At 48.7% G+C, this 17,939-nt stretch overlaps 1 protein-coding gene across 6 annotated transcripts in view; it reads right to left on the reverse strand.

The window, feature by feature from the left end:
* The window catches only part of NTM (neurotrimin), a 954,879-nt gene that overhangs the window by 383,814 nt on the left and 553,126 nt on the right, over positions 1-17,939 (reverse strand). For 4 of the 6 annotated variants that reach the window (XM_024131164.1, XM_024131161.3, XM_024131165.3 and 1 more), the window contains exon 2: positions 12,940-13,024. In XM_024131164.1, coding sequence (XP_023986932.1) covers positions 12,940-13,024 — 85 coding nt within the window. Of the gene's footprint in view, positions 1-12,939; positions 13,187-17,939 lie in introns of those variants that run through there. The other 2 variants (XM_024131162.3, XM_024131163.3) reach the window with 2 other exon arrangements.

Consider the following 17,939-nt stretch of genomic DNA (forward strand, 5'->3'; position numbering starts at 1 on the left):
AAGGAACGAGGTTGCTGGTCAGCTGGCAGGGCGGGGGCGGAAGGCCTCTCTGTGCAGACGTTCAGTGACTCTGCTCACGAAACATCTGCCAAATGGGACACGGTTTCCAAGGTAATTTTGGGCATCAACATCCAGATGGCATAAGGAGAAAGAGCCTGAAGTATCTCACATGGGAGCTTTTTAGGGGCCAATCCAACAGAACTTTTGCTCACCTTCCTTTGGGTAGAACTCTGTCACATGACCACACCTAAATTCAAAAGAGGCTGGGAAATGCAACTGGGAAAAGCTTTGGGCCAGGAGGTGGATAAACAACTTACATATTTTTGAACAGCTGAGAATCTCTTCCTCCGATGTAAGGAACTGAACAGAGCAGAATGGATCCTGTTCTCATTCCCCACATGGGAAACAGGGGCTGGGCACGCTGATTTTCTTAGCAGCATCCCATGGTGGGTTGTGACAGAGCCAGGACTAAAACTCAGGTCACCCTAGGGGAATTCCCTGGCGGTCCAGCGGTTAGGACTCTGCGCTCTCACTGCCGTGGGTGCAGGTTCAATCCCCGGTTGGGGAACTAAGATCCCACAGGCAGGCAGCACGGCCAAAAAAAAAAACAAAAAACTCAGACCACCCTAGCCTTAGACCACTGCTCACGTTCCATAAACAATGAAACTTACCCAGACTTTTCAAAATCCTCCTCTACCAAGATGCCCCCGTAGCTGCAGAATCTGCACCAACCATCGCCAGCCTGGGCTCCTGTGCCCATATTCCTGTTTCACGTGTCTCTGGGCAGTGGCCCCAGCATCATGAAACACAGCAGCACGATTTTCCCACGGCAGATACATTTCACGCTCTGTCCTTCCCCAGCTGTCCAAAGCGAATACTTCCTGAGTGCTGGGCACTGCTCTAAACGCCCCGTATTTCACTCCTGGATCAGTACTCCTATTATTAGTTCCCTGAAACATGACAAAATTGAGGCCCAGCGAGGTCAATCAAGGTGCCAAAGGCCACACACTTGCAAAGTGGCAGGAGGAGGACTGGAACCCAGAGAGAGGTTTCACCCTAGACCCTGTGCTCAACCACTGTGCTCTACAGCCTTAAGGTAAAATTCCCTTCATCAAGAAAGTTTCAAATAAAATAATGGACACTGAACACCGCGTTAAATTTCAGGCTCACAGGCTGATTTCTGCCTACCTGCCATTTCCTTCCCTCCCCCCAAGTTCATAGGCCTTAAGCTAGAAACTAATCCCGATTTTCAAGTGTTCATTAGATTTTCTATAAAACCGCTTGTGAAAGTGGAAATTTAAAGGGCCTTTAGATTCCGCATGTGCAGGCTTTATGAAGTATGTCACCCTGTCCCGTGATTCCCTCCACAAGGCCTGTCCCACTCGCCGTCCCAGAAGACAAGGCTGGATCACACACACCCCATCTGAGCTCTGTGTGTGAACCCCCAAACCTAGACCAATAAAGAGCTACACCTGAGCCTCCTGTGTCCAATAAAAGATAAACAGTTTTCACTATTAGCAGCTTACTGTTATTCCTAATGAACTTTTCATTCACTCGAAAAATACTCCTTGATATACGCCATGTTCCAGGCAGTAATTTAGCCACTATAATTGAGAGCAATGAAGTCAGTGGCCTTGGGGATCTTACATTTTAGTGGAAGAGGCAATCAATAAGTATCAGATAAATAAATAACAGAATTTCCTAAGTGTTAAGGGCTATGGAGAAAGCTGAAGCTACGTAGGGGGACGGAGTGATGGAGGGCTGGGGTATGGCTACTTCAAACAGCATGGTCTGGAAGGTCCTCTCTGAGGATGGGATATTGGAGCAGACACATGAATGGCACGAAGGAGCCATCATACAACATTAGCGGGTCCTGGGAGAGGAAGGAGCATGCCCTCAGCAAGAATGGACTTGGTGGGTTCAAGAACGACAGGGAAGTTCAGTGAGCTACATCCTCGTGAGCAGGGCAGGAGGACAGAAGGTGTCTGATAGGTAGGCGGACACCAGTAATAAAGCCTTTTATGTGCATTTCATTCTAAATATAACTGGAAGCCACTGTAGGGCTTTGAACACAGTGATGTGATTTGGTTTATGTTCTGGAATGGCAACTTGGTCTACCAGGCACAGATGGACTCTGGGAGAGCAGACGTGGTGGAAGCAGGAAGACCAGATGAGATGCCACGGGAACAGTCTTGGAAAGGGTGGATGGCAGCTTTGACTAGGGAGATAGTGTTCCAGATGGTGAAAACGGTCCGCTTCAGGATGCATCTTTTTTTTTTTTTTAATAAATTTATTTATTTATTTATTTTTGGCTGCGTTGGGTCTTCCCTGCTGCACGTGAGCTTTCTCTAGTTGTGGTGCACGGGCTTCTCATTGCGGTGGCTTCTCTTGCTGCGGACCATGGACTCTAGGCATGCGGGCTTCAGCAGTTGTGGCTCGCGGGCTCAGTAGTTGTGGCTGCGGACTCTTGAGCGCAGGCTCATTAGTTGCAGCGCACAGGCTTAGCTGCTCCGCGGCATGTGGGACTTTCCCGGACCAGGGCTCGAACCCGTGTCCCCTGCATTGGCAGGCGGATTCTTAAGCACTGAGCCACAAGGTAAGTCCCGGGATCTATCTTAAAAGTAAAGACACATAGGATTTATTGATGGACTAGATGTAGCATAAGAGACAAAGAAAAAATATATCTATTAGGCTTTTGGACAGAGTAGCTGGATAAATGGTGGTGTCTATGCCCAAGATGGGGACAGATGGAGGGAATCAAGCTGGTGGTGGCTGGCAATGGGTCACATGGAGCTGGTATCAAGAACACCGCTTGGGAGACAGCTTGAAACACGTGAGTCATAAAAGTGGATTTGTAGAAAACTGCCGCCGGAAAGGGGCTGAGGGTACACGGTGTGTGCTTCATCGTAACTGGGGATTCTGAGAGATGGGAAAAGAAAGGTCCTGAAGCCACAGTAAGTAATGAGGAGAACACCTCTCCAGCTTTCAGGTCTCATGGCAACAAGGATACAGGAGAGAAACGGCCACTGCTGATCGGACTCTAGGAGTGGAAATGATCCAGGAAACAGCCAAGTCTCAGATTAAGCCAAAGCTGAGGGGAACATTCAGAGAAGAGAGAGGAGACAGGGATTTCGCTGGTGACAGATCATAGAGGCCAGCGGGTAATAAAACGTTTCAGAAGATTAGAGAGAGTTTTGCAGCTGGGTCAGATGATCGGATGTACAGGAGGACCCTATGAAAATAAGAATCAAAAAATGATGCATAGTCTGGTAGATCTTTGACTTCTGAGGTGGCTAATAAGATAACTGAAAAGTAAGATGCAACAGGATTTGTCCTGATGGTCTATTAGGAAAAAGAGGGTAATCAATCCTAACTACATTCCTACTCTGGGTCAGCCTCCTAGACATCTGTGATGGAGTCTGGGAGCTGATGACTTGGGGAGGAACAGTCATACCAGGAGCATTGTACACAGATATTATTTAAGCAATCTCTTTATGACACCCATGTGTATCAGTTTCTGGGTTTGTTATAACAGAGCATTACAGTATGCATGGCTTGAAACAACAGAAATGTACTGTCTCACATTTCAGTGGGCCGGAAGTCTGAAATCAAGGTGCTGCAGGGAACGTTCCCTATGAAACCTGTAGGAGAGAATCCCTCCCTGCATCTTCCTAGCTCTGGTGCTTCATGGGCAAACCTCTGGCACTCCTTGGCTTGCAGCCTCATTGCTCGAATGTCTCTGTCATCACATGGTTTTCTCCCTGTGTGTCAACCGTGTCTCCGCAGGTCATCTTCTTATCAGGACACCCACTGTATTGCATTGGGGTCCCACCCTACTCCGCTGTGAATGCATCTGAATAACTAGTTACATCTGCAATGAACCTATTTCCAAATAAGGTCACATTCTGAGGTACCGGATGTGAGGACTCCAGCAGATCTTGTTTTTTTTTTGGGGGGGGGCGGGTCAGGAGGGGAGTGATGCAAAATTCAAATCAACAACACTGAAGTACTGCTTTTTCCAGTTTTCATATATAACTTGTGCACCAAAGAAAAAATAATTGGCACATATTTTTTCTTTCTTCCTCGTGGATTCCGACCAGTGAGAATTGCTTTGGATTGAGCTTTCCTGACGAGTAAATGTGTCCAAAGATGATTATTCTGAGTGCAAGAGCACTTTTCCCCTCATCCACTACATTATAGCCTGTTTGAAAGCCACAGAAGATCAAGAAATTATTTTCACACAAACGTATCTTCCTTTCCTCTATGGGGCCAGCAAAGCTTTATCTGAAGGTTGATGTCAGTTTTGTCATTTTCCATCAGCCTGGTGGTTGATGCTGTTTTCATTAAAAATTCCATTATTTTAAAAAATCCATCAGCAAGATTGTAAGATTAATTCATATGTACTTTGTACAAGACAAATCTAACCTCTCAAAAGGTTTCTAAGCCAAAACATCTCACGCTGACAAGGCAGCAAGTTGGCCAAATACACCCAAATAAACCCAAATAACTCAACCAGGTGAATCAGTGAGATTTGGGAAAAACAGATCATGAACAACGGAGACTGCTATATATAATTTAAACTACTTTAAGCCCCATGGCACAGGGTTACAGGGAGAAGGATTGTTCCTGTCGTTCTGTCAGCGAATTCCAAGATCAGTTTCTCATGGCAGACACACTGGTCTTGACCCAGAACTGCACGGGAGAAAAATGACCAAATGCAGAGAGGCCCCCTTTTCTCTTGTCAGCATTGCTGTGGAAGTCCTGAGCTGGCCTCTCAGTGAACAGGTGAGAACAGGGCTTCAAAGCTGGAAGGGCTTAACCACCCCCAACAGTCGATGGCATCCCTACCCTGGCTTTCCCAGCTGACTCCAGTGGACTTGCCATGGAAGAACCAGTCTTCCAAGGAAAAAAGGTCTACAGATCCTAAATCTATGCATGAACTCCTGACCCCATTATTTGTGTCAGATAACCTGGCTCCACAGAACCTTCCATATGTTTGTTGTTGTTTTATTTTTTTTATCTAGTAGGAAATTCATCTTCAGAGCCATGAACTGTCATAACTTTCTACGCAACAATCTTGGGATGAAAAATAAAGGAATACCTTTCTCCTCACTCCCTCTCTGATATAAAATAGCTCAAGAAATTATTTGAACAGAAGACGATTCCTAGGATCTAAGCAGATGTGTAGGAGAAACACACAGAGAAGTATAATTAGACATGGATGGAGAGGCATTCCTCTCCTCATAGATCTTCCAGAAGCCAGACACAGTACATCTATCCAAGTGTTGCCACATGGGTGTTTAAGCTACAATAGGTTATCGGGAAAACGACTACATGTGTTACTATTATACACACATACACACACACGTATACACATGTGTGTACATTTGTACACATGGAAAGAAAGAGACTAATTATATAATTATAGACTAAGCTTTGTGTACACCGTTTCATTTTAACCCCAAACGATCCTCTGAGGTAGGCAGTAAATGTCCTCTTTATATGGAAGAATTTTTAAAACTTCCCCAAGAGAACACAGAGAAAGTACTTGAGTCCGAGTTAGTGGCACCCTGTCTTCCGGTCCGTTTTCCCTCTGGCACGCCACTCCTGCTGGGATAGGAAGTTAGGAAGGTCTGGTTTGCTGAAGAGCTTTGTCTCCTTCAATTGCACTCACGTGAAACATTCCTACTGCTTCCTCCCTGCCTTTGGCTCACAAGTGCGATTTGAAATTGCATCCTAAACCCAACCAATTCTTGATTTCGTAACAACACTTATTATTTGACCATCTGTGTGATGTTAATGGCATTATTTATTTATTACACCTGGAACCCATCGACCTGCTCCCAAGGAAGCAAAATGATCTCAAATCATGCAAGAATAAAGTTGCATTTTACCCATCAGTGGAGACTTTGAACTTAAGAGAATCAGCGTGCCATTCATATTAATTATCATTTGTTCAGGCTTCCCCAGGGGAGATGCCAACGGTCCTATTCCTAGCGCAACAAAGAAGGACATGTATGGGTGAAGGTGTCACCTATTCTGCCTCGCACTGCTAGGCCCGCCAGAGAGACTGGCTTGTGGGCCTCAGAGAAGGTGCTTCCACCTCAATGTGTGCGGTATCCCACTCCAGAGAGATACATGGGAATCCTGAGGAATTATTAACTCCCTGTGAGAGGGTCCAAGATTGCTGATATCTGAAGCAAACGGGTAGAAGAAGAACCTGGATAGGATTCTGACTTGAAAAATCTATGAAGAGTCTAGGATCCTCTGATGCGAAGGGACCTCTAGAGGCCAGCTGGGTCATTCCCTGTGTCCCCGTCGTGCCACAGACCACACCACACCTGACCCACTCCCAGACCCAATTCCTAAAATACCTCCAGAAAGGAGGTCCTTGTACCCCAGAACAAGGAAGGACAACAAAATGCACTCGGTTTCTGGGAAGAGAAGAAGTTGGCAATGAAGAAAAGAAGGAAGAGAATGAGGAAAGCCCTTTGGTACGAAAAGAGAATGAGCTTAGTATTCAGACAAAACTGGTTCTCAGCCCTAGGCACATTCACCATCCAGTGGTGTGATCTGGGAAGTGGCTCGCTCTGTCTTCCAGTGCTTTGCTTTCGTGATCTGTAAAACTGGAATAATAACTGTATCCACCTCATGGAGCATCTATGAGCATTCAGTAAGTCTCTGCTGGTAGAGTGCTCAGTGCCTGTCTGACACATAGTAAACAGAGCTGTCCCACCCAGCCAGAGGCAGAACTGATAAAGGCTAAGAACGCCAGCTTTAGTAGCAGAGGGAAGCAGCAGTTAGGAGACAGCGTGATGATAAACGTTAGCCAATTCTGTCAAAGGCAGCCACAGTCAGTAAGATGCTTTTGCACTTAGTAGGACAAGGTGACCTCGTCTCAGGCACAGGTAGCCCTAAGCCAGGGCTCACAGCTGCGTGATGCAGTGTGGCTGGACGTCAGCTCCTATTCACCCTTGCAGGAAGCCCTCTTTGTGGGAGACTGATTATCACTAGCCTCATTATCTGAAAAACTAGGTGGTTGAACTCCCTGGGCTCTGTAATCCTTTCAAACTCAAAAGAAAAGAGAAGCATTTCTGCAAAGCACCGAACCTTGCAGGTGAGGAGTGCTGGAGAACCGGGCTGCCCCTCTCCTGTAAGTTCTTTAGGTTCTCCTGACAGCTGGCACTGTCCTTTCTCCCCCTGCCCCACATTCGACTGGGTGTTCAGTTTTCCCATTTTAGTTTCTGGCTCCTCAACAGGCTGTGTGTGCTTCCAGGAGCCTCCCTCCACAGCCCCATCCGTCCATGCTCTTCTGAGCCCCGGTCCACCCAATGTATGCCTGGCAAGCGGCAGAGGTGAGCAAACAGGGGTCCATCCCGGTAGGGGCCAAAGCAGCCAGAGCAGCACATGCTTCCTGAGTGGCACTGCTATTCTGAACAAGTTAACTCATAAACAACAGATCAATAGCTACATGACCAGACACGCACTGACAGCAGACTCCAAATAGAAAGAAGGATGGGCAGAGAGGCACAGAAGGGTGTGCCCCTCTTTATATTGAAAATGCGAATTTCCCTGAGGTCTACCTGGGGTTGAGCACATCATCAGAGAGTAGCATTTCTTCAAAGGCTTAAGGACTGGATAGGATAGGGGAGTGACCTGGCAGAAAAATGGCATATGTTATGGGTGCAGCTATGACGTAACAGACAATGGACACAGACCATCTGTGTCCTGGACAGAAAGACACCAGCTCAATTACTGACGTGTATCTGTAACCTCCTCCAGAGCAACGTCACACCCAACATAGCATGACCCAGACACAAAGGACAGTGAGCCAGGAACACATCCGGGGCAAGGACAACACAAGACGACTCGGGGAAAAAAGGGCAGAGAGGGCAAGGAGAAGACGGTGATCGCAGACATTCCTTCCTTCCTTCACTCATGCAACGGCTACTTACTGAGCACCTTCTGTCTGCCAGACACTGCACAGAATAAGACAGAGAAGGCACTCATCCTCAAGGAAGTTACAACCCAGCTGGGGAAGACAGATCAGGAGCAACTAACCAAATAAATGAACGGGAAAATCTCAGATACAGATGATTGCTCTGAAGAAATAATCCAGGATGATATGCCAGCGTAAGCCTGGTGGAAGTGGCAGGGGATCACTTTTATTTGGGTGTCAGGAACAGCTTCAGGGAGGGGGTTCCACCTGAGTTAAGGCCAAAATGATTTAGAGCTGCCCATGGGAAGATCTGGAGGAGGGGTACCTCCACAGTGGGGGCCATGCATGGGAAGGCTCTGTAGCAAGAGTCCGTTTTCTGTGTTCACAAAGGAAGAAGGTCAGGATGTCTACAGCAGAGTGAGTGAAGCAAAGAGGGGGACCCGCACTCAGACTTTATTAGCAAAAGCCCTGGTCCAAGTCATGCACTAGGAACTAGGCACAGAAACCTGAAGAAGGCAGAGTTCTGGCCTCAAGAGGCCATGGAGTAGCTGGAGAGACTAACAGAGAACCCATCAGCTTCGAAAACGAAATGCTAAATGCTTTCCATGATATGAATAACATGCCACAGTCTCCTACAGCTGGAAGGGGCCCCCATGGCTTTTCTCAAGTATGGAAACCACATTGTTCTCTGCTCTTCCGTGGAACTGCTATACTGAAACCCAACTTCCTTCTTGTACATTTCTCAGACCTTTTATTTTTAACTCATATTTTTTTAAAAAGCACTTAGCAGATGACCCCCAAGGAAACAATTCACTTCACTGGCTGCGGCCTTATTTGGGGAATCCATGAAAACATGAAATGCATCCATCAAAGTTGTCCAGTGACATGCTGACATTTAGTGACAGTCTCTAATTAATGAGACCCATGCGCCGGGCCTCTCAGGCTCTCCTGCCCCCATCAGAGGAGCGCAGCCCACCCACTGGGAGAGAGGGCGCTCTTCTCTGACCACCGGTAGACCACCCACCCACGCGATAACGGGCACATCTGCCTCCACGGCTGATGACCTCTTCAACCTCTGCGTCCACAGCCTGGCCTTTTGAGTTGGACCCAAGGCCCTGGGGTGAGAAGCCTCAGCCTCAACCAACACCCAGCCCCATGCCCTTCATGTAAGAACCACTCCACACATCTTAGTTGGTCGACCCCAGCTGTAGAGAGGCTATAGGGGATACTTATGTTTGGTGTTCAGTCACCTCATCTGTTCAGTAAACATCTGGGAGCACACGGTGCTCAGGGCATCACAGAGCAGGATCCCCACTTCCAAGAGCTAGCAGCTCCCCACCCACGTGGAGAAGGAAAACAGAGAGATAAACAACACTGCAAGACAGGGTGTGAGACAAGAGGAGCGGAGAGACGATGCCAAGTCTCCGCAAGGAGTCGCGAGAACACAGAATGCAGCGGGGAAAGCCTGCCCTGCAAAGTCAAGGAGTCAGCATTCCAGCTGGGCCACGCGTTAACTTGTGTGATTTTAGGTAAATTCCCCTCTCCAGGCCTCAGCATCCTCATCTATAAAACAGACATAATTTAGTCTATTTCAGAGAGTTGTTGTGAGGACTAATTGTGAGTAACTAACCAATAATTGATAGTACTATTCAGCATTCAACATTATTATTACTCCTCCTCGTAATCTGGCTTCCAAATCTCCTAGCTGTGCAACCTTAATCAAATTATGTAAACTCAGCTTTCTCATCTGTAAAATGGGGATAATCATAGCACCTACAACCAGCGGGGTTGCATTAGGGTTAAATGTTAATGTTATGAGGTCGGATGATGGGTGAGATAGTCTGTAAAACACTCAGAACGCTCCCTAAGGCATAGTGAGTACTGGAGAAACTTCAGTTCATGTTATTATTATTGCATATTCTATTTAATGAGACCTCACCCTTTTTAAAAAAATATGCGTACAGACTACTGGCAGGAGGGCAGAAAGACTAGGAGACTGCAAATTGTCTGTAATTCTGTTCAGACCGTGGATGCCGTATTAGGTGAAAGGTTTCCCGATATGTCTACAAGGATCATTAGTGTTAACTGGAGGAAATAAAACATTCTAAAAAGTTTCCTCACGTTAGAATCTGCTGCTGAAGCATTCGTTCTTTGGGAACTGCAAAAGATCCTCAAAAAATGAAACTGGTGAGAACAAAGCCGAATAAAATGAAATTAGAGCAAAAAAGTCCTCTGCTGGTTGAGAAGAAAACTACAAGCATGAACCTCAGGGTCACCTACGGTGACAGGGAGAGGGTTAGTTCTCAGGGCAGAGCACGGATGGCTGTGGTCTGTGTAGCCTGGTCACATGCTGAACTGAAAAGAAAGAGGTGAGGATGGGAGGAAAGAAAGAAGGAAGGGGAGGGAAGACAAAAGAAGGACGAGACGACCCACAGACACACAATAAAAACAAAAGGGAAATAACACAGAGCCCTGAACCACTCGGTTGTTGCAACCTGGAATCAGGCTGTGTGCAAATTTAGCAATTTCTATGCAAACAAAATACATTCTGAAATTCCTACTTGCTTCTTTGCACACAGCATCACAAAATGCAGAGCCTGTGTTTGAGGGTTTAAGGGCTTCCGCTCCACAGAAGTGCAACCCAACACGGGGGTCCCTCCTTGTCTAGTGCAGGAGGGCCTGAGGAGGACGATGGCCATCCTGTGGAGGCTTGAGCGCCATCTGCACGGTCCACCTGCTGCCCCGCTCGCATCCTAAATTAGGCCCATGGCCAACAGGTTGGTGTCACGCAGATCCCAGCTCCTCTAATCCCTGCCCTGTAGGGCTCCCTCCACTGGGAGGGTCTTCCTCCTTCTTGTCAGGAAGACAGTCAGTCTCCGTGGCTGGCCCTGGACGTCAGGAGATGTTCCAGGAGGGCCTTTTTATGCCAGGGCTGGGCTGAAAAAGCCCCACCATATCCCACTCCCTCCATCTACAACCAGTCAAGCCCAGAGAGTCTACAGCATCTGTGACAACGCAAACAAACGTTGAGTGCACTAGAGACAAGGAAGGAGAGGGGCCCGGAGCGAGTCAGGAAGAGGCATGGAAGCAAAGACAAAGAAAGAGAAGCCAGCCAGCACACGATAACGCGATTTTTCTGAGGAGCTGCTCCAGGCCCCAGCAGAGTCTTCATTCTCCTAAGCCTGCGGACTGCCCTCTGAAGCCCAGATCTCTGCCTGCCCAAATCCCCTCATTGTTCCTATGATATGGCAGCTACGTCTGTCAAGGCCCCTTGGCTACTTCTTTATCCCCAAATCTCTACAGAGCTGACTGCCTTCCCCCTTCTCCTTGAAAATACCTTCCCATCCGTTTCTAAAATGTTCTCAGTATGAGACTGTCTCCTTCTTATTTCTTGAGGGCTGTACCTTGCAGCCAAGGGTTAGGGAAAAGGGGGCATCCAGAGGACACTAAATGCCATGTACTACATTGCTTTAGAGGTTTGTTTTTGTTTTTCTTTCTAAGTAGTCTGAAATCAGGGCATATTTCAAGTTTCCGTGAAATCCTTTATAAAGCAGATACACAGTTATTTCAGGTGTGAGGTGTGAGGCAGTTAGACATTTAACCTTGGCTCAAAATAGTGCCTAACTCAGGGCTCAGTGGAAGAGGTGGGTTTCCAGAACGAGTGAGTACCCTGGGGGCATGAGTCTTAGCTCGCCAAAGACAAAGGAGCATGGGTGCTTGCAGACTATGACAGGCCCCTAAATCACACGCTTCCTTTGGCAATGTCCTGACAAGTCAGCTCTGTAACCCAGTGTCCCTTTTGCAACATTTTCTATCCCATGGGTATTGCTTGCACCATCCATAAACCTTAGAAGAGCTACCTTAGAAGAACAGTCACAAAAGGTGTAAACGAGTGGGCACCAACACCAAGGTTCTCTCCCCTAGAATCTTCATGTACAAAGGATGGGAATATTGCCATACTGCCTAACAGTCAGCTCAATGGCCCAGTCTGGAAAACTTTATCTAAGCAGGCATACATTCTTCCCATGAATCTTCTTAACTTCTACCTTCTGCTGACTCTCATAAAATTCCAGAGAGTTAAGATCTCCCATTGCAATCACTAATTCTGTGTTGCCCTTCTGGGAGTGGTATGGTTTGTAGACACTGGAAATTGAGTTAGCATTTCAGGAGGCCGGGGGAAAAGGGAGACAGATTCGTCCTACCTTACTCAAAACATAGTCAAGATTCTTCTTCTCCTTCTCCAATTCCTGTCAGCCTTAACCCCAGACGTCAAGCAGGACCCAAGTCAACACTGAGACCCAGTTTCCATTTGGGCGACGAGTTTTGAACATATTGCTTTAGTGGACAGCACAGTTAACCAAAGTAAACGATCTTTTCCACAGACAAATCAGACTCATCTCCATGTCTTCAATCTCAGAAAGCCATGTTCAGACAGAGAAAGCATGTCCCTCTGGCTACCAGCTCACGGCCTGAAGACATCCCAGGAAAGCTCAGACACAGTCAGACCCAGGACAAAACAGCAGCTCTGCCAGAGTACGGGAGCGGGGCTGGCAACACCCCGTGGCACAGGCAGAGTGATGGCATTCACAGAAAGCCAGACCCGGCCTTTGGGACTCATTAACGCCAGAGAAGACTGTTCACTCCGAGCCCCAGCCAGGCCCCCAGTCACCACGGCCACCGGTTTCAGGTACAGACAGTGCTCAGGCCACTGGTCTCCATCTCAGAGAGCCCCTGGCCCAGCCTGCCCTCCTGCTTACCAAGTCCTGAGCCTAGGAGGCCAGTTTGGGGGAAACAGCTCATCTCTGGAACCTCTGAGCGTTTCCCTATGACCCCACCACCTTTCCGGGACAGAGCACGCAGCTCAGCCATGAATTGTGCAGCCCAGGGAAGCAGCGACCTCCCTGCCAGCGGCTGCAGAAAACACACCTGCACCTCTACCCCTCTCCCCCCATCCCCTTCACAAATCACCGCCGATTCAGAGAAGGATGGCGGCTCCCTACCTGAGGGTGGCGCTCTCCCCCTGCCGGACCGTCACGTTGTCCATCGCTTTGGGGAAGGTGGCATCTCCGCTGCGCACGGGCACTCCTGTGGGTACAAGGAACAGCAGCCTGAGAGACACGACCACGAGGCACTTCCAGGGCAGGAACAGGTACCCACAGACCCCCATCCTCGACGGCCACAACTTCCCAGAACTCCGGCAGGCAGCCGCTCGGCACACGCCCCCTGGGCGCGCACAGGAAGTGGGTGGGGTGGGGTGAGGCGGGGGAGCGAGCACGGGGGCCCGGAGGCGCGGGCAGGAGAAAAGCGCGCAGACTCCTCCGAGTCTAGTGTTCCTCCCCAAAAGCAGCCTCAGCGCTCCAGCCTCGGAGAAGCGGCTTCCACGGAGAACATCCAAAGGGGGCTCCCTCGGTGCTGCTTCGGCCGGGAAGGTGGCGGAGAGAGGCGAAGAGCAAAGACAGACGCAAAGGTGCGAGCGCGTCTCAGGAGCCCCTTCCTCCCGTTAACAGCTCAGGCATGGCACTTTGGAGAGGAGTAAGCACTTTGGTACCAAAAGGGGACAGCGAGTGGGTTAGATCCGGCTACCCAGAGATGGTCTGAATTCCTCAGTTCCAACAAGGGCAAATCCAACACTTTCTTTGTAAGTTTCAGAGGCAGGGTGGCCAGCAGGAAACAGCCTGTAACAATAGCAGAGCCGGAAAGTGGAACACGCAGGAGGCGCGGGGGTGAGCCAGGAGGAGAGGCTACGCCGAGCTTCGCGCGATCCGGACCGGGGATGCTGCAGCAGCCGCCTCGGTCAACTTCGTCCGAGCCCAAATGCGCGCTGCAGCCGCCGCGATGTGGCCGGTCTCGGCTGGGCGGTCTCCGCGGCGGCGGCCGAGGCGGGAGCGCACGGCGGCGGACGGACGCTCGCTCGCTCGCTAGCTGGGGAAGGCGAGGGGCTGCCGGCCCCGGAGCCGCGAGGACGCCACGCTCAGCGGCCGCCCCCGGCCTCCGCGCCGCGGGCCTCCCGGGAGCAGCCCCGACGCGCGCGGGCCCAGACCGCCGGGGTTGTCATGGCAGCAGCTCCATCACTGACCGCAGCTCTCCGCCGTGCAGGCGCCGAGCGAGCGGGCGGACCGCGCGCATCCCGGCGGGCGGCGGGCGCGGGGCGCAGGCGCCCACCTTAACCCCCGCCGCGCCGCGCCGGGGCCGCAGGAGCCCAGGCGAGGAGTTTAACCACTTCCCCCCTTGAAGAGCTGTCACTTCCAAATTAAGAAGAAATGCAAAGTTACTACACAGCCTCAATAAGCCCAAGACATCTTAATAAGGGTCACAAACTAATTAACTAGGAAAAGAAAACTCTGCAGCATGCATGCGTGCACCTTTAAAATTATCAGATTAATTCATTAGCATTTAGAGTAAATTTAAAGTGTTGGGAGGACGTTTTAGAATCATCTCATTTTTATTCAACAGGCAACGCCCACCCCACCGCCACCCCCCAAAAGCTACTTCAAACACCATTCTAAATAGAGATCTTCCATATATAAAACAAATGCAAAAATCACAGAAGCCTCTTAGTGTGCGAAACTGGCAAAACCGCATCAAAATTTTGGTCAAGTTCAGACACTGACTTACATTCTTTATTCTTGTTTTGTCGACATTAAAAGATGCTAGCCCTGCAAAGTGCTCACTCAGGTGAATGAGTGTGAGCCCCTGGCTTTATTGATACAGAGAGTTCCCAAGTGTCCTGGGCTTCATACTCCTGCAGAGCTGATTTCATCTTAAGAGGTGTGTTTTTCAAATTCTTGAAACCCAGGGAAAAACGGCATTGGCCTCAGTTGCTGTCACTTCTCCTCTTTGGCTGCTGTGGGTCCCTCTGTGCCTACATCTGCATGTTCCCTCTCACTTGAGCTCTGATGGAACGCAGTTCCTTCCAGCCTAGGCCTGGCTCCTGAGGGAGGGGGGAAGCCCAGAGCGGCACAGCCCACCCCACGTGCTAACACCAACATGTTCTCTGCTCAGGGACTCCTGTCTGAGCTCCCTGCACTGACCCAGATTCTCCCTGGGGACAGAGAGGAAGCAGCCGTGGCTTTGTTTTTCCCCTAGACTCTCTCAAATCCAACCAGGAAGCTCTTTTTAAAAACAACTATTAAATAACAACAACAACAAATGTGCTTCCCAAAAGCCATCCAGCCACCACCAAAGAGACTGAATCATTCTAACTGAATCACTGTAACCATAAGGGTCCTGGTGCCATAAAAGTGCATGCATCTTTCAACAGGGCACCCCACTTACGTGTAGATAAAACGCACGTGAGTGACGCACAAGCATCTCACTCATCATACCCCCGTCACTCCAACTGCCCTGGATTGGAAGGGACGGAGGTGGGTGTGCAGACGCGGAAGCCACGCTCCAAGGTAACAAAGAAAGACTGAGAAGGCATGGCTTCCTCTTTTAACAAGTGACCCGAGCGTGTACAACAATGTAAAGTCAAGCAACTCACACTGAAGATCTCAATTAATCCATCATTTCGCCCATTTTCCCCTCGTCTCCTCTGTTGACTTTTCCAATATTAAATTCTCAGGGAAATCCATCGCTACTTTTGTCCAGTGAGGACCATTCGATACATAACACCAAAAAAAAAAAAAAAAAAAACCAATTGTCAACTTAGGACCACAAAGAATGACTTTACTATCAGGAAAAACAAAAATGATGTCTGCAGGGAACAGGAGGTTTTGTTTATGCTTTTGAAAGAACGGGAGGAGAATTAACCTATTTTAGTACCAATCCGTTCTGACAAGTCCCTACTTTATCTTCACTTTGCAATGGGAATTGTGGAAGTAGGAAGTTGCATGGTTTCACCAAGTTAAGATGTTATATGAGCAGAGGTCAGGCTTGAGGTCATGACTGCTGACCTCCATCTGCTGAATATGTGGTTCTTCTTATGCAGATGCCAAGGAATTACCTCTAATCATCCACATCCGTTTTAACCACCCCTCCTGCTCCGCTCCAAAACTCCTCTTTGTAAACAGGTCCTACCACCTCAATGGAAACAAACACCAGCAGTGGAGAAGGAAGAGAGACTCATTCTGGGCTTTGGAGTCATTTCCCTCCAGGCTTGAGAATGGCAGGGGTGATTCCTTTCATGATAAATTCTCACCCTGGCTCTTGCATCTAATTCCCAGGTAGGTACAAATGAGCATTAGTTTTTGCATCTAGGAATGTGGGTAATGACGACAACAGGCCTTCCCGAGGGGCCTACATACATGATTAACTCTACAGTAAAATACTTAGAAATCCATTTAAGGTGGAAGATGCTTTATTAATACATTTTGCCTGCCACTGCTTCGTTATTATAGCTGGGCAGAAAAATAACTCTTCTTACAGGCTCTGTAAGATGTTCAGTTTATACCAGTCTGCATGCAGTTGATCTAAGACACTCACACCATCTTTGTCTCTGGCGGGGGAAGGGAGAGTGGTGAGCTGCAGCCCCCCAACCTGGCCGGCAGAAAACCCAGCAGAGATCAGGTAACGCTCAGGCTGGACAAAGAAAAGCCACTGGCAACCTCACAGCTGCTTTGTGGACCCAGGGATCCAAACTTTATTCAAAAATGGAAGTTTAGAAACTGGCGAGAGGTCAGAGATGCCCGCACAATTAACAAGGCAGAATCTATTTTATTGAAACTGCTGATTGAAGTGGTTTGACTAGACGAAGATCAAAATCATATGTCAACTCCCTTCTCATCCCCTAATCCCTAAATATAACCAACACTTAGTGGCTTATCTTACATCCTGTCTCTTGCTTCATAAAAACTGCTGGATTTATTTTATTTTTCCCAGCATATCCGAGTTAATGAAAAAGGAATGACAGTCAGAGCAATTTCATTATTTGTGTTCTTTATAGAAATAACTTCCTTTCTACCTCCTGGAAAGCAGATTCCTAACGAGCGCCCACCTCCACTTTCTCCCCCCCACCCCCCTGCTGTCTCCCTCTCCATCCTCCGTTCCCTCCTGCATACACATATACTGTACACATAAATCAACTTGTCATAGCTTGTCTCCACGCTGGCAGCTGTAATTGCTGCAGGTTATAAAAATATCTATAGGACAATGCCTTTCAAGCTCGCAGGCGTGCACACACACACAGAGACACACACACACACACACACACACACACACACACACACTGCCTGAGCAAAAGAAAACAATCACATTCCCTTTAATAATCCTGGGACTGCAAAGGACGGGGCGCAGAGGAGCTTTGCTGGGTAGACTCTGGAGGGCTGGCAGGTAGATGAGGACGCAGGGCTAGACGGAGACTCCGGGCGGCAGCCGCACCTCCTCACTAAAGCAGGGTTGGAAAAGGGAAGAATGGCCAATGAAAGGGAAATTGTTCCAGCTGTTGTTTTTGTTTTTCTCTGCGTTACCTACAGCAAGCTGGGGTTGGCTAAAGAGCAGTGAATATTCTACACACACAGAGGCCGAAAGAAGAGCTCTATCCTGAGACATGCCAGTGCTGCTTCTCCTTCTCTAAAAAGGTGAAAGGCCCCCCTCTCCTGGTGGAGATTCCAAATAGGAGCACAGGCGAGAAGACGCGACACGCAGGGCAGTTAGAGCGCCATGGCACCCAATAGACCTCGCAAGGTTTAATCAGAAAAGGCGGTGTCCATCTGGCTCAAGAGACGGCTCTAGGGGAGTAGGGAAGGGCTGGACTCTCGAAAAGTACATGCTATTCTTTCCTCCTGTGTGAATATAGGGTCAAAATAAAATCATTGTTCATCCGGGCTAGAGTCTGGTGTGTTAGGATTTCAGCAGGGAGAGCCAAAGAGCAACCTGAAGATGAGGAAGAAGCGTCCAGAGAGAAGAAAGAGGTCAGGAATAGAGATAATTGAGAAGGGAGCATGGGAAGAAAAGGCAAAGGTGAGGCTGCCCATGGACTTTGAAAGCTACATAGAGAGGAGGGGTGATCAGCAGAATAATTGGCAGGTAGACAAAAAAGTAAAGAAAAGCAGGGCAAACG

This window comes from Physeter macrocephalus, chromosome 16 (assembly GCF_002837175.3).
Source record: "Physeter macrocephalus isolate SW-GA chromosome 16, ASM283717v5, whole genome shotgun sequence".
In the NCBI taxonomy this organism is placed as follows: domain Eukaryota; kingdom Metazoa; phylum Chordata; class Mammalia; order Artiodactyla; family Physeteridae; genus Physeter; species Physeter macrocephalus.